Source organism: Macrobrachium nipponense, chromosome 35, assembly GCF_015104395.2.
Source record: "Macrobrachium nipponense isolate FS-2020 chromosome 35, ASM1510439v2, whole genome shotgun sequence".
Lineage (NCBI taxonomy): Eukaryota > Metazoa > Arthropoda > Malacostraca > Decapoda > Palaemonidae > Macrobrachium > Macrobrachium nipponense.
In genome coordinates this window covers 52,331,686-52,344,782 of record NC_061096.1, presented here as the reverse complement: position 1 = coordinate 52,344,782, position 13,097 = coordinate 52,331,686, and the positions used below count along the sequence as shown (strand labels likewise).

The 13,097-nt window shown below is 45.4% G+C and overlaps 1 protein-coding gene across 4 annotated transcripts in view; it reads left to right on the top strand.

Annotated features, from left to right (window-relative positions):
- The window catches only part of LOC135208766 (KAT8 regulatory NSL complex subunit 3-like), a 151,055-nt gene that overhangs the window by 47,545 nt on the left and 90,413 nt on the right, over positions 1-13,097 (top strand). For all 4 annotated transcript variants that reach the window (XM_064241279.1, XM_064241278.1, XM_064241276.1 and 1 more), the window contains exons 4-6: positions 7,789-7,925; positions 9,205-9,408; positions 11,454-11,581. In XM_064241279.1, coding sequence (XP_064097349.1) covers positions 7,789-7,925; positions 9,205-9,408; positions 11,454-11,581 — 469 coding nt within the window. The remainder of the gene's footprint in view (positions 1-7,788; positions 7,926-9,204; positions 9,409-11,453; positions 11,582-13,097) is intronic.

Sequence of the window (13,097 nt, the reverse complement as noted above, 5' to 3'; positions counted from 1 at the left end):
CAAATTTAATTTTGGATCAATTTCCGCTCTTACCCGGGAATTAATCCTTACGATTTATTTATGTGAAAGTGAAAATCGCAAGTGCAGTATTCTGTTTCATTTTCATATTTTTTATGATAGCATCATATTATTATGGATCAAGTTTCCGCTCTTACCCGGGAATTGCTCTTTCCCCCTTTAAGTTCTATGAAGTGAATCGCAAGTGCAGTATTCTGTTTCATTTTCATATTACTTTTCACTGCTGTGCGGGGGTAGGGGAAGCGAAGGTCTGCCGGGAAGTCGTCGGAAAGCTCTCCCGCGACTCCCTTGGTATCCGATTCTTCGTCTTCTTTCCTGCCCCCCGCTCAGCTTCTTCGTTGTATTTTGTATTTGGGGTCTTCCTTGCGTTCGGGGTGGGGCATGTCTCCCCCCCGTGCGTGAGGGAACCCCTCTTACTAATCTATCTGTGCTACCGCAGGTGCTACATCCGTGGGAGACGACCTTGGACAGGTATGGGCCACTGCGGCTGCAGGGCGTGCCTAGCATCCACGATCTGCTGCAGCGTCTAGCGAGGTCTGGGGCGGTGACCTTGGAGCGGTCTCCACTACAACCTTCACGGCCGCTTATGCTGCTTCCCCCGCTGGTCTACACTCCCCATGCTGTGTCGGTGACGCCGTCTGCCGCTACTAGGGCCGGTCGCCGCCGTACCGAGGAGGGTATGCGCCGGCCGCCGCCTGTTTGTCTTCTTGTTGCCTGCCCCAGACTTCCGCTGTTCCAGCAGCCCTTCGCCCCCTGGACCGGCCGCCAGTACCCAGTTCCCGCTGGCTGCCGATGATTCTACGGGGCGATGGCTGGGCCTGCCGTACCTGCCGTGATGTGGTTCTCGCTACTGGCTTGGCTGTCCCTTCTGTGTTTACCGCTGCCGCTGTTCCTGCCGCTCATGAGCTGGTTGCTGTTCCTGTCGCTCCTGGTTCCTGCGCCTGTCCATGCTGGTCCTGCCCATGGTGTGTCTTCCCCAGTCCCAGGTCCTTCCGGACAGGTGCAGTCGGGCCGTGTTGCTTCGGCAATAGGCCCGACTCCGGCCTGGATGGAGGACCTGACGACTGTCCTGCGTGAGCTGACGAAGAAGAGGAAGGTGTCATCTTCGTCTTCGTCTGCTGCTGCCTCTTCCCCTTCGACTTCTAAGGCCCATAAGCCGAAGAAGAAGAAGGCTGCCTCCCCCCCCTAAGAAGTCTCCTTCGGGAACTTCTAAGGGCCCGTCCCACCTCGGTGGGACGGGGGGTCCTTCTGCTGGTCCTCCTGCTCCTTCGGGAGCGGGGCCCGTCTCCCCTTCCGTAAGGAAGAGATAGACGGGGACCAGAGGAGTATCGGTTAGCTCTGGTACTTCCTCGCCTGGTGCTAGCGGCGATGCCGCTACGCCAGGTTCCGGCTCGGTCTCTCGTTCGCGGGAGATCCCGAGTGTACGCTCTCCCTCGGGAGACCGTGCAGCCAAAGTTTCGGCGCCAGAGTTCGCTCGGCGCCAAGAACCGCGGCACGGAGCAGAAGGCTGGCGAGAACCGCTCAGGTGACTCTCGCCAGGCCAGCGGGCCGCTCTCGCAGCGGCCAGCTGGTAACCGGGGTTTTCCCCCTAAGAAGACTCCTTCGGGAACTTCGAAGGGCTCGTCTTACTCCGGTGTGACGGGGGGGTTCTTCTGCTGGTCCTCCTGTTCCTTCGGGAACGGGGCCCGTCTCCTCTTCTGAGAAGAGAAGAAGACGGGGACCAAGGATGTGCTGGCTACCGCTGGTACACCCTCGCCTGGTCTTGGCAGCTCTGCTGCTAAGCCAGGTACCGGCTCGGTTTCTCGTCCGCGAGAAGTTCCGAGTGTACGGTCTCCTTCGGGTGACCGTGCAGCCGAAAGTTAAGACGCCTGAGTTCGCTCAGCGTCATGACCGAGGCACGGAGCAGAAGACCTGTCGAGATAGCCGCCTCAGGTGACTCTCGCCAGGCCAGCGGCCGCTCTCGTAGCGACCAAGCCAGCCGGTACCTCGGGTGGACGTGACGGTCTCTGACCGACCACGGGTTGAGGCTGGGAAGAGGTCCCCCAGGTCCCCTCGACCGACGGTACCAGCCTCGGCTGGTACCAGCGGTTTGACGTGCCGCGAGGACGCTCACCGGTCTCACCGCGAAAGTGAGCTCTGCAGGTCACCTGACCGTCGCTCCCACAGGGACCACGCGGATACGGTAACCAGCAGCAGCTCGTCTTGACGCACGGGACCGGGGTCGACGTGCTCAGTCGAGCCACTCGCCACAGGTGAGCGGCACGGCCAGCCGCAGATCGATCCCCACCGCGGGTTGGTGATCGGCTGCAGCCCCCCACGTACGCTGGTCCTGCCAGCGAGCGGGGGGGGAGCGTCAGGTCTGTCTCTCCACTACCTTCAACTTCCTCGGGCTACACCGGAAAGAGCGAGGTAGCTAGGAGTGATCGTGAGAGGTGCGCCGCTCACGATCCCGTCACGACGCCGCACGTGCCACGTACGTATGGTCTTAGGACCAACCAGGGACGTACGCGCAAGTGATTGGAGGCGACCCGTCGGGTTGGGGGGGGGAGGGGGTAGCGTCAGTTCTGTCTCTCCGATACCTTCAACTTCTCGGCATACGCCAGGAAGAGCGAGGTATATAGGAGTGATCGTGAGAGATGCGCCGCTCACGATCCCGTCACGACGCCGCACGTGCCAGGTATGGTCTTAGGACCAGCCAGGACGTACGCGCAAGTGATTGGAGGCAACCGTCAGGGATCTGTTGCTGGTCCTTCTTCTGAAGGAGGAGGGTCTTGGGAGCTGCTCTTGTTGGAGGGACTGGACGGTCCTACTCCTCAAGACGCTGTAACTTCCGAGATTCAGAGTAACTTTGCCCAGGTTATTGCACTGATTCGTCAGCACAACGACCTGGGGGAAGGATCGTCGCTCCCACCAGCAGAGCCCATGTCTCTGCTCGAGTCGTTTTGGGGCCCGAGAGGGAACCCAAACCGACGGTGGGTTTGCCGCGATCGGAGCTTGCCGATTCTGTCTTGAACCAGAGTCTCTCGTCTCCGGACAAGAAGGCTCTCTGCAGTTCTGGCCGGTCGATCAAGCTACTTCCACCTCCTTACTGCGACAGCGGCGTTTCTAACGTGTCTTCGGACACCGTATTTAAATACGTACTCCTTCGGTCCTCCTGAGAGGTTTCGACCTCGACGAGGACTGGAATGAGTCGGAGGACGGTATCGGCTCTCTCCTGTCAGGTGTCGATCAGCCCCACCCAGACACAGTGGCGGCAGACCCTTACCTACAGTGAGAGTTCGTAACCCTCCTCGGGAAAACATTTTCTCCTGACGATTCGTTTTCCCAGACTCTAAGAGGCCATCGTCGCTAGGCGATGGCTGCTCCTACTCTTCTCCAACTGCTAGTTCCACTGGGAAGGCGAGCGAGTATCCAATTCCTCCCCCATTCCCTCTCTCCTTACGGCTACGAGGGAAAGGGGAGGGATCCTACAGAGATTTCTCTGTAGGATCCCACGTTGGGGACTGCGCTACATGTGGGGTTACCTTCGGGTTCCTACCTGACGTAAGCCCCGGTCGTTGAGGAGGGATCCTGCCCCATTCTCGATTTCTACGGGAATTGAGAGGACCACCAGCCGATATCGTTTGACGAATTCGGTGGGGGTTTCGCAGACTGCATAGAATTCTACGGAATTTCTAGCGCATTCAGTGTTCGAGTTTCTTACGATCTCCAAACACTTAGGCGAGACCACGGTCCAAAGTGAGCGAGACGAGAATCCCCGATATGTTACACGATAATCGGGAACCTCGCCTATGCTCGAATTCCTGGAATTTCTAGCATTAGGAAGAAGACTGCTGCTGAAAGAAGACTATCTCACAGTAGGCGACCAACCTGGAATAGAGAAGAACGGACGGGAATATCCAGTTTGGCTTGAACTATCGTCTTAGTATTCTGTTCACCATTGAAGCTTTCCTTCGAGGAAGACTTCTTCACTCTCTTTGATAGAGACCGAAGGTGGTCGATCTCCAATCCTTATTTTGTTTTCTTGAAGGAAAGAATTTAGGATGGAGATCGTTGTTCAGAATCCTACAAATATACTACGTATATTAACCTCGCGACATGATTCTGCTAAGCAGTTGAATGGTCCGAGGGGTAGGCGCATATCCTGGTTATTCTACGGATTGCGACTTAGACGAAAAGTATTCTAATTGAACTGCAACTCGGGGTTGCCTGCAACCTCCCAGGAGTTTCCAGTTTCAATTTTATATACTTATGGTGTTGTCACAACAACACCATTTAAGCTTTTATATTTACCGAAATTCGTTTCGCATAAATATAATTGCTCGAGCATATCTTTTTATGCTCGGTGGTTCTAGCCGAACGCATTCCTTCGTGGAAAGGATTACTTGGCAACTCAGGATGACGAGTCAGCGACAGCTACTGCGTATTGAATTGCCCGACTCCCGAGGCATTTCAGTACCAGCTGTCGCTTCGAGATGCACGGTTGGTTATGTCTTTCTCACCTGCTTTGATTGAATACCAACCGTATCTCTGCCCAACAATCACGGACTTAAGTCTCTGATTAACGGGATTCTCGCATACATGAATGACCATCTACTGCTGTGACGCTAGTATTCATCGTCTTCGGTATTGCGAGAATTTTAAACAGAGATATCTATTCGACTCTCATCTTTCTGTTTACTGCACGGTAACAGAATTCTGTAATAGTCTCTTGCTGCATCGTATCTCGATAATGCGAATGATTTTTGCGGAATCTGAGTTTGTCCTCAAAATATCTTGTATTCGGAGGTGTGCAATTGTTCATTGTTCACCCCGGATTAGCAGATGTATTGAAAGACATCGCCTACTCCCACACCTGCCAGCTCTACTTCCAAACGTTCAGCCCATGAGAAGCAGTTCTTCAGGCGGCTCTCCCCTGTGTTTCATTACTGAAGAACGCCCGCTTTCACTGCACACCAGACAGCAATGAAATGGCGGTTAGCGTTTTCAGTCATTTGTAAGCACAGGTTTAGAATCTTGAGATTCCTTCTCTCGATTCAGCTGGAAGACGTAGGTTGCATTCATTGCCTACCTTCGTCTTCAACGTCACATAGTGTTGTTTCTCCTTAAGCTGAGATTCAACGTCTATGAGATTTTCTTGCCATCAGGGACCTCGGGTCTTTTGAAGGCAATTGACTTTCGCCTTTTGAGCTTATGCATTAAGAGAATCATCGCCGCGCCGTCCGGCATCGGTGACTAACAAATATTTTATTTGTTTGGTCTATCAGCATAACTCTTTAAAGGGCGAAGGTCACGTGACTTACCCGGATGCTTGGACAACTTGCCTCTACTGATTCCGAACCAGTCAGTCGGCAGCTGTCAGAGCGCCCGAGTCAGTTACGAAATATGCTGTGGACTTAGTTCGGTTGTTCCAGAGCAATCATTACTTCGTCTTAATAGCTTGTCAGTATGAGTACTGTACATAACCAAAGTCGAGAAGAGGGATATGTCATACGACTATTCCCTTCTTTTCGTCTTAGGTAACTGCATGACTTCTCTTGAGAAGTCAAGCACAAAGGGATGGGGATTTGTGACGCTCGATTTCGTACCGATCTTCGTAGCGAAGACTCAGAACCCTTCGGTAACTGACGATTGGTTCGAGTCCTTCACAATACCCTCCCTAATGGACTTCACCGCCTCCGATACGAAGGCTATGCTGCTTTGTCCTGTGAAGGCGCGACGGAGCTGTCTGAAGAAACTCGACACCCAGGATGAGTGTGGACGCCTCTTCATCATTCTCTCGCGTTCCGCAAGAACTTCTCCGTGGCGCAGGTAATGAAGGCAGGCGCCTGGTCCAACCGGACCGCATGCACCTCCTTCTACCTTCGGGATATTGCCCACAGTTCCTTGGATCTTTTTCCTTGGGAACCGTGGTGGTTGCTCAACACGTTGTGTAGTTAACCCAGACCCTCGCAGGCTGAACAGCATCGAGTCCTGGTGTGACCGTAAGAATGGATGAGGAATGAGAGTGTGACTGGCTCCTCTTCCCATCTTTTTCTTCCCTCTACCTCTGGGTAGAGGGCCACGGTCGTCACCCTGCTGGGTAAGGACGAGATGCAGGTGAGCTACTCAATAGAGCACCATCCTATCCCTTTCAGTAGGGATAGGAGTAAATATCCACCACTTCCTCCAACAAGGGGGAGGAAGTGGATGCCAGCTTGAGACAAACCCATCATTTTATGATTGTCTCTTGCAAACAGGAACAAGTTCTTGCTTGCTGGTACGAAGAGATACGCTTGCCTCTCTCTTAGTACTTGGCCCAGAGGTCTGACCATTGATCCTGCGGTGCACACCCCGATCAATCGGACAGAGGTTTGGATCCCTCCCTTGCTCTTACGACCAGGGAGGCACTCCAGGGTTGGACGAACACCAGTCTGTTCACCAAAAAGACTCAGATTCCTCCCACCAAGAAGTGAGTCTTCCAATTGTTAAAGGACCGAGGGTTTGTATTACGTATTGGAACAAATGATAATTTGTGGAAAATTGCATTTTTCCTAACTATACAAACCTGAGGTCCTTTACATATAGTCCCACCTCATGCCACCCCTCACTCTGCAACTTTTTGCATGGGCCTAAAGCAAAAGTGATTCTTCACCTCTCGGGCGCGCGGGCGCGCGCACGATCGGACAAGCAGTTAACTACCGTTCTCCCCTTGTTCGAAGCTTACGACCGTCCCAGCTGCCGCTAGTTACCTTTCCTATTGTTAAAGGACCTCAGGTTTGTATAGTTAGGAAAAATGCAATTTTCGACAAATTGTCATTTTTAGTTGTATTGTGCATGAAATTGCGCACATTTTCATATATAAAACTTTATGTAACGGCTAATTTAAAATGGTGCAAACATTACCACAATCGCATGTATGATTTTTTTCGGAAGAGTTACCGCGCGGACGTAAGGAAAAAGTTTTTTCATAAATTCACCATAAATCGAAATATTGTGCTAGAGACTTCCAATTAGTTGCAAAATTAAGGTAAATGATTGAATATTACTAAAATATAAGAGTTTTTAGCTTACAATTGCATTTTTCGACCATTTCGGTAGAGTCAAAGTTGACTGAAGGTTGAAATTTTGGCACTTATCGTTATTTATATGAAAATATCTCAAAACTGATGAAAGCTACAATCATGAGTATTTTTTTGCTGTATTCTACATAAAAATGCGCACATTTTCATATATAATACTACATGTAACGGCTAATTTAAAATGGTAAAAAAATTATGTCAAAGTGACGAAATAATTTCCGAGATGTGTCACAGATACTTTTTAGTGCGGCAAGAAAGAAATTCGCGCTTGCGCGCTTGCGTAACGATTGTAAACAAAATAACACCTTGATCCGTGAACTCCCAGCATCCCCCAAGGCGCGTGATTCAAGAGTTTTCGACTGGTAGGCCTAAAAGTATTTTTCCGCGAATTTTTAAAAAAACTTTTGTATGTCGACGTAAAATACGTCCAGTCGGCACCCGAGAGACAAAAAATGTCGACGTAAAATACGTCCAGTCGGCGTTTAAGGGTTAAGCACCCAACAGACAATTTTTGTCGACGTTTAATACGTCCAATAGGCGTTTAAGGGTTAAGGGTTAAAAAAGTAGTTATTTTTTTTTTAAGTACCTAAATTTGCCAGACTTTGCAGTTTTTGATAGATTTTGTATTGACAAAATAAAAGTGAATAATTATGAAATTTTTTTATTTAATTTATTTATTTATTTATTTTTTTTTTTTGCTTTGTTTCAGGAAAGTGAGTCTGATATAGTGATGCTAGATCATCCCTATGCCAGGCCTTGGAATTGGCGACCTGAATTATCTCAGGCTAGACCTCGGAAAATGCTGTTTGTTTCAAAAACTCCTCGTCAGACACGAAGCAGCCCTGGGTCAGTATGCACTAATTTAGTTAATAAGAAGTTAGTGTTTATTAAAGGTTGACAATTTTAAATTGACCTTAACATTATTTCCATTTAATGTGGTGAGGGAAATAAGGGATGTGTAGTGTTTTAAGATTTCCTAAATTGAACTTTTGTATGGAACTTCTCTAAATTTCTGTTTGATTGATTACAAATCCACCATTTAAATGTACCTACTTAATAGTTCACATGTATCGTAAACACTGCTGTTCTGAATGAAAATTACAAGAAGATAGTCTGCTTGCTGGTAAGCAGTGACACAATGCATGCCATCAGATTCTGGGTTCCAGGCAGATAAGAACATTTATCATGTGTTTGTGTGTAAATTAATTTCTGGCTATAAATGTTCTTAAATTCACAATCCAGTGATGTTATTTATAGTGTGATATACAAAAGTTTCTTTGTTTTACGAGATGTCATGGTGATCTAAGATTTTATACATTTCATTTATAATCATCTTTGTTTTACTTTTCCCTGTGCCAGTGAATCATTAACTTTGAGTGCTAAGCTTATCAAATTTGAGGTATGATAAATAATAGTTCTCTAACATAAGAACAAATCTCTGGCAAAAGTACAGCTCATACGCCACATTACCCAATTTTCCCTGAGAATGAGCAGCACAATGACACCCTGTGAAATAAAAACTATGTGATCAGGGTAAGTACACTTGAAAACAAGATCACCAATAGTACAAGATTTATTATTAACAGTTTCCTTGAATTGTTTAACACAAAAAAAGGCATGTTACCGGAAAAAACGTTTTGGGAACTCTTAGGAGTCCTAATTCAAGGCTAGCTTAAACATGTAATAAAAAGATTAATGAAATTATAAAATTCTATGGAATTCACTCACAGAAGGTCAAAAGGAAATATCACTCATAAATATCAAAGATCAGGAATTTAATCAGAGAGTAAGACAATTGTCAGGCCTCTTCACAGTAATATATATCAGTAAGTACAAATTAAGAAGGGAAAGTGAGAGAGAAAAAACTTGGCATGAGGTAAAACAAGCACAAATGGGATAACACAGAGCCAATTAGGGAAAGCATTGCTTAGTGGTGAGTTCTGCAGAGTTACATAACAGAATGATTATCGATGCTGACCAGTAGGATCTGTCTGGCCAGATGAGGTGGATGCATTCTTTTCAAAAAGTCGGTGTGATTGCGTCTAGTTCTACATAGAGTAGTGTATCATGTGATCAGTGGACTGTAATGAACAAATGTATAAAGCTTTAGTTTTTTCATTTTCAGATATGATGAACTAAGTGATGTTGATGGTGAACCATCACCGCTGCCACCATTGCCTTACGACTTGAGCAAGGCTCAACAAGTAATGAGTGAGTGCGAAAGGCATGTTGTTTTTGCTCGACTGGATCAAATAAAAACTGATAATAAACCAGAAGAAACCAAGTCAGCAGATGATGATGAAGAAGATTGGGAAGAAAAGATTCCAAAGTAAGTGTGAATGTTAATCTTTTTCTTAAAGAGCAGAAGGCTCAGGTTCTAATGCGTGTGATGAATTCCAAATTGGACTCGGGTAGATCCTGCAGATCTCATTCCATAGAAATAAAGTATATAAGAAATTGTACAACTGAATCCTTCTCATCAAATAGCAAATTAGGTTTCTTGTAAAGGACGCTGAAGCATCTGGAATGTTTTTTATGAAGTTAGATAAGAGCAGTGGGCATTCAAGTAGCAAAACAAGGCTTAAGGGGGCCGGCCGGAACGCCTATATATGGAGGTATAGGGCGAAAAATGCAAAGTCATGAAAAAATTCATGGAGCTTCATATGGCAATTGAGAATACGTATACGAAATATTTCGTCAAAATTCCTCTTACTTTCGTAGTTACAGGGTAATTAGTTAACGTAACTCAATAAGCCTAAAACATTGATCCGTACAAGAAAATGCAATATTTCCTCTATTATCGTAAATTTTGATAATTATTGTCAAAGAAATTGGGAGAAATGGCATCTGTAGACATTCCCCGAGTCGAGAAGGAGACTTCAGGCCAAGTCCAGTCCTGATAAGAATTTCATCATGCCAATGAGGAAAAGACAAGGAAAACATCTCGCTAACATACAGACGAAGAAAAATCGCTCAAGTATTATTACAGAATATCATAATATATGCGTTGTTAGTGAAGAGAGAGGGGAGGGATGCTTAGTAACGCCCCCGTCTTGCTTGACAGTACACGTCACACTGTGCCCAAGGCTACGACGATCTTTGAGCAAAGAGATCTTCATTTATGATAAATAACAAAGGTTTGGTTTTTTAAAACCCAAAATGGAATATGAAATTCATAATAATCATGATTTATTAAATTGTCTTTGTTAAAAAAGAGTACGCCTTCGAGTTTCACCTCTTGACATTCTCTTGCAATTACGTTTGTTTATCTTTGTTTCGGGCAAGAATTTCATCATACCAAAGAGGAAAATACAAGGAAAACATCTCGCTAACATACAGAAGAAGAAAATTCGCTGTAATGAGCTGAGTTAGCGAAGGGGAGACAGAGAATTGCGTAGGAAGGAGTGCCCCATCTTGCCTCAAGCAGTGCCCCAGGCTGCGATATATGAGCAAAGGGATCATCATTTATGATTAAATTATGATAAATAAAATAGTTTTGGTTTATTAATACACAAAAAAGAAATATGCATTCATAATAATCGTTATTTATTAACATTGTCTTTATAGAAATACGAAGGAAAACTTTGAACTCCCGTATCTCAAAACTATACTTATTGACCTTCAAAATCTATCTTCTCACTTAGTTTTAAAGCTATAACATTGAAATTTGGTATATAACTCAGAAAGACATAGAACAATCAAATAGAGCCCTTTTTTCCAATTTTTGTTTCGTATTTTTTTTACAAATTTTTTTCTCCTGATTTATAGGGTTTATTTTTTTACCATATTGAAAAATTCATATCTTGCAAAAAAATGACTTTTAGAAAAAAAACTCTCCATTCAATTGGAGGTCTACATCAGGTCTATATATGGTAGTAATCCCAGGTCTTAATATTAAATGTCAAGGGAGGAGATAGAATTTGAAAAATGGTTATTTTCGGGATAAATCACCCTGGCGTCACAAAACCGAAGGTCAGAGGCGAAAATCATATGCGGTTTGGAGATGTCCCAAGTCACCTTATTAAGTGGTATGAATATCAAAGTCATGTCCTTAAAAAAGGGCATTAGCCGGCCGGCCCCCTTAAGGGAAAGCACAGAAAAACATTGAAAAATGGGATAGAAGCAAGCAGAAAGTGGACAGGACTGAGAACAATGGCAAGAACTCAGTGAGCATCCAACCCCATAAGTGAAAACCTGATGTAAAAACATTTGTGATGATGTACATGTAACTTCTTGGTTTAGCACTTTGGGTCTGTTTTGCAATGATTGTACACTTTAAATGTCTCCCTTATTTTGTCAGGATCACGATGGACAAAAGTAAGTAATGTTTTTAGTTCATAAAAGGATTCTATAATTAATGGCCATTTCTTTCAGGATTGGCTGGACGGACCCACAGCAGAACCTTTTCAATAAAGTGGTGGAAATTTTAGATGCTGACAGACTAAGTCGTTTGGCCCTCAAAAACACTCACAACGAACCAGTTTCAAGAAGAGCACAAGTTGGTTAGTAAATCTTGTAATTTTTGTACACTATGAAGTCATGACTCCAGCACTCATTAATCCATTTTGGCTCAGTCTGGCTCAAATTTGGATTAGTAGATGACTTGTGATGGGTTATTTAGGAAGAAGTTATGGAATTGAAAAATAAATTTCTTTCCCTTGATTTTAATTAAGTAATTGTATAATATTGAAAACTATCAATTGATAAAATCAGTTTAATATTTTGAGATATCAAATGTAAAACTTGTGCATTGCAAAAGGACACAGGAAAATGAAGTAAGAACGAGGTTGGGAGAGACATTCTTAATTTTGAGGAATTTTGAGGTGTACACCTTCCCTCCATTTTGCCTGATCTGTCAAGTTCTGAACGGAGTAATGAGTTCTTGAAATCTCAGGATGACTTGGTGGGACCTCTGTGGCCTCAAGCGGAGTGGTTCCCGGGCCTTTTGTCTCTTCTGTCAGAGGTTCCAAGAGAAATTCCTCCATGGCGACAGCTCCTTTGCCAGCCTTATGTGAAAAAGTTTCTCCAATCAGTAGAGTTCCTGTCTTTTCATGGCTGGAGACTATCACATATCTCCTCTGAGCAAGAGGTTTTCCTAGAAAGGCTTTAGGCCAGATGTTTGGCTATCTCGGGAATTTTTTTATAGCAGTTTACCAGGGAAAATGGGCCAGTCTACTGTGATTGGTGTTGTCGATGGGGCTTCTCGCCACTAAGAGCTTCTGTTCAGCGGATAGCGGATTTTCTGATCTTCCTTAGGGTTGAGAAGGGTCTTTCTGTTTTAGCTATCAGAGGCTACAGAACAGCCTTAGGCTTGGTTTTGTACCTGAAAGATGTGGACATCTCTTCATCCTGGGAAACCAGGAGATTTTAACAGTTCTGTTCTCCAAGAGAACTCAAGCCTCCTACGTAGGACCTTTCTTTAGTCCTGAGAAGTCTCACTCAACCTCCATTTGAGCTACTACGTCAGTCATCAGACAGGGATCTGACTCTAAGGACAGTTTTCCTGTTGGCTTTGGCTTCTTCGAAAAGGGTTGGGGAGGTTCATGGCCTGAGTTATGATGTTAAACACACTAGGGGTTGGGGGTCTGTGGCCTTCGAATTTGTTATGAAATTCGTGGCCAAGACCCAGAATCCCTTGGTGCATGATGACAGATTTGCCTCGTTTTCCATTCCCTCACTGAATGACTTGGTGGACAAACATCCACAAGAGCTCTTGCTTTGCCCCTTCAGAGCACTGCGATGTTATCTAAAGAGGACTTGTCTCATAAGGCCTTGGTGCTGTAGACTTTTTGTTAGAACTGACTGGCCCAGAAGGGAAGTGTCCAAGAACATAATTTAATTCTGGTTAAGTGAGACGATTAGACAGGCTTACTCCTCACATGCTAGTTCTGTCACTGAGTCTGTGCAGGCTAGAGTACTTGACATAATTTCTGGCATTTAAGAAAAACTTATCTCTTCATTGAATTTTGAGTGCTGGTTCTTGGCTATGTCAGTCCACGTTCACTTCATTTTACATAA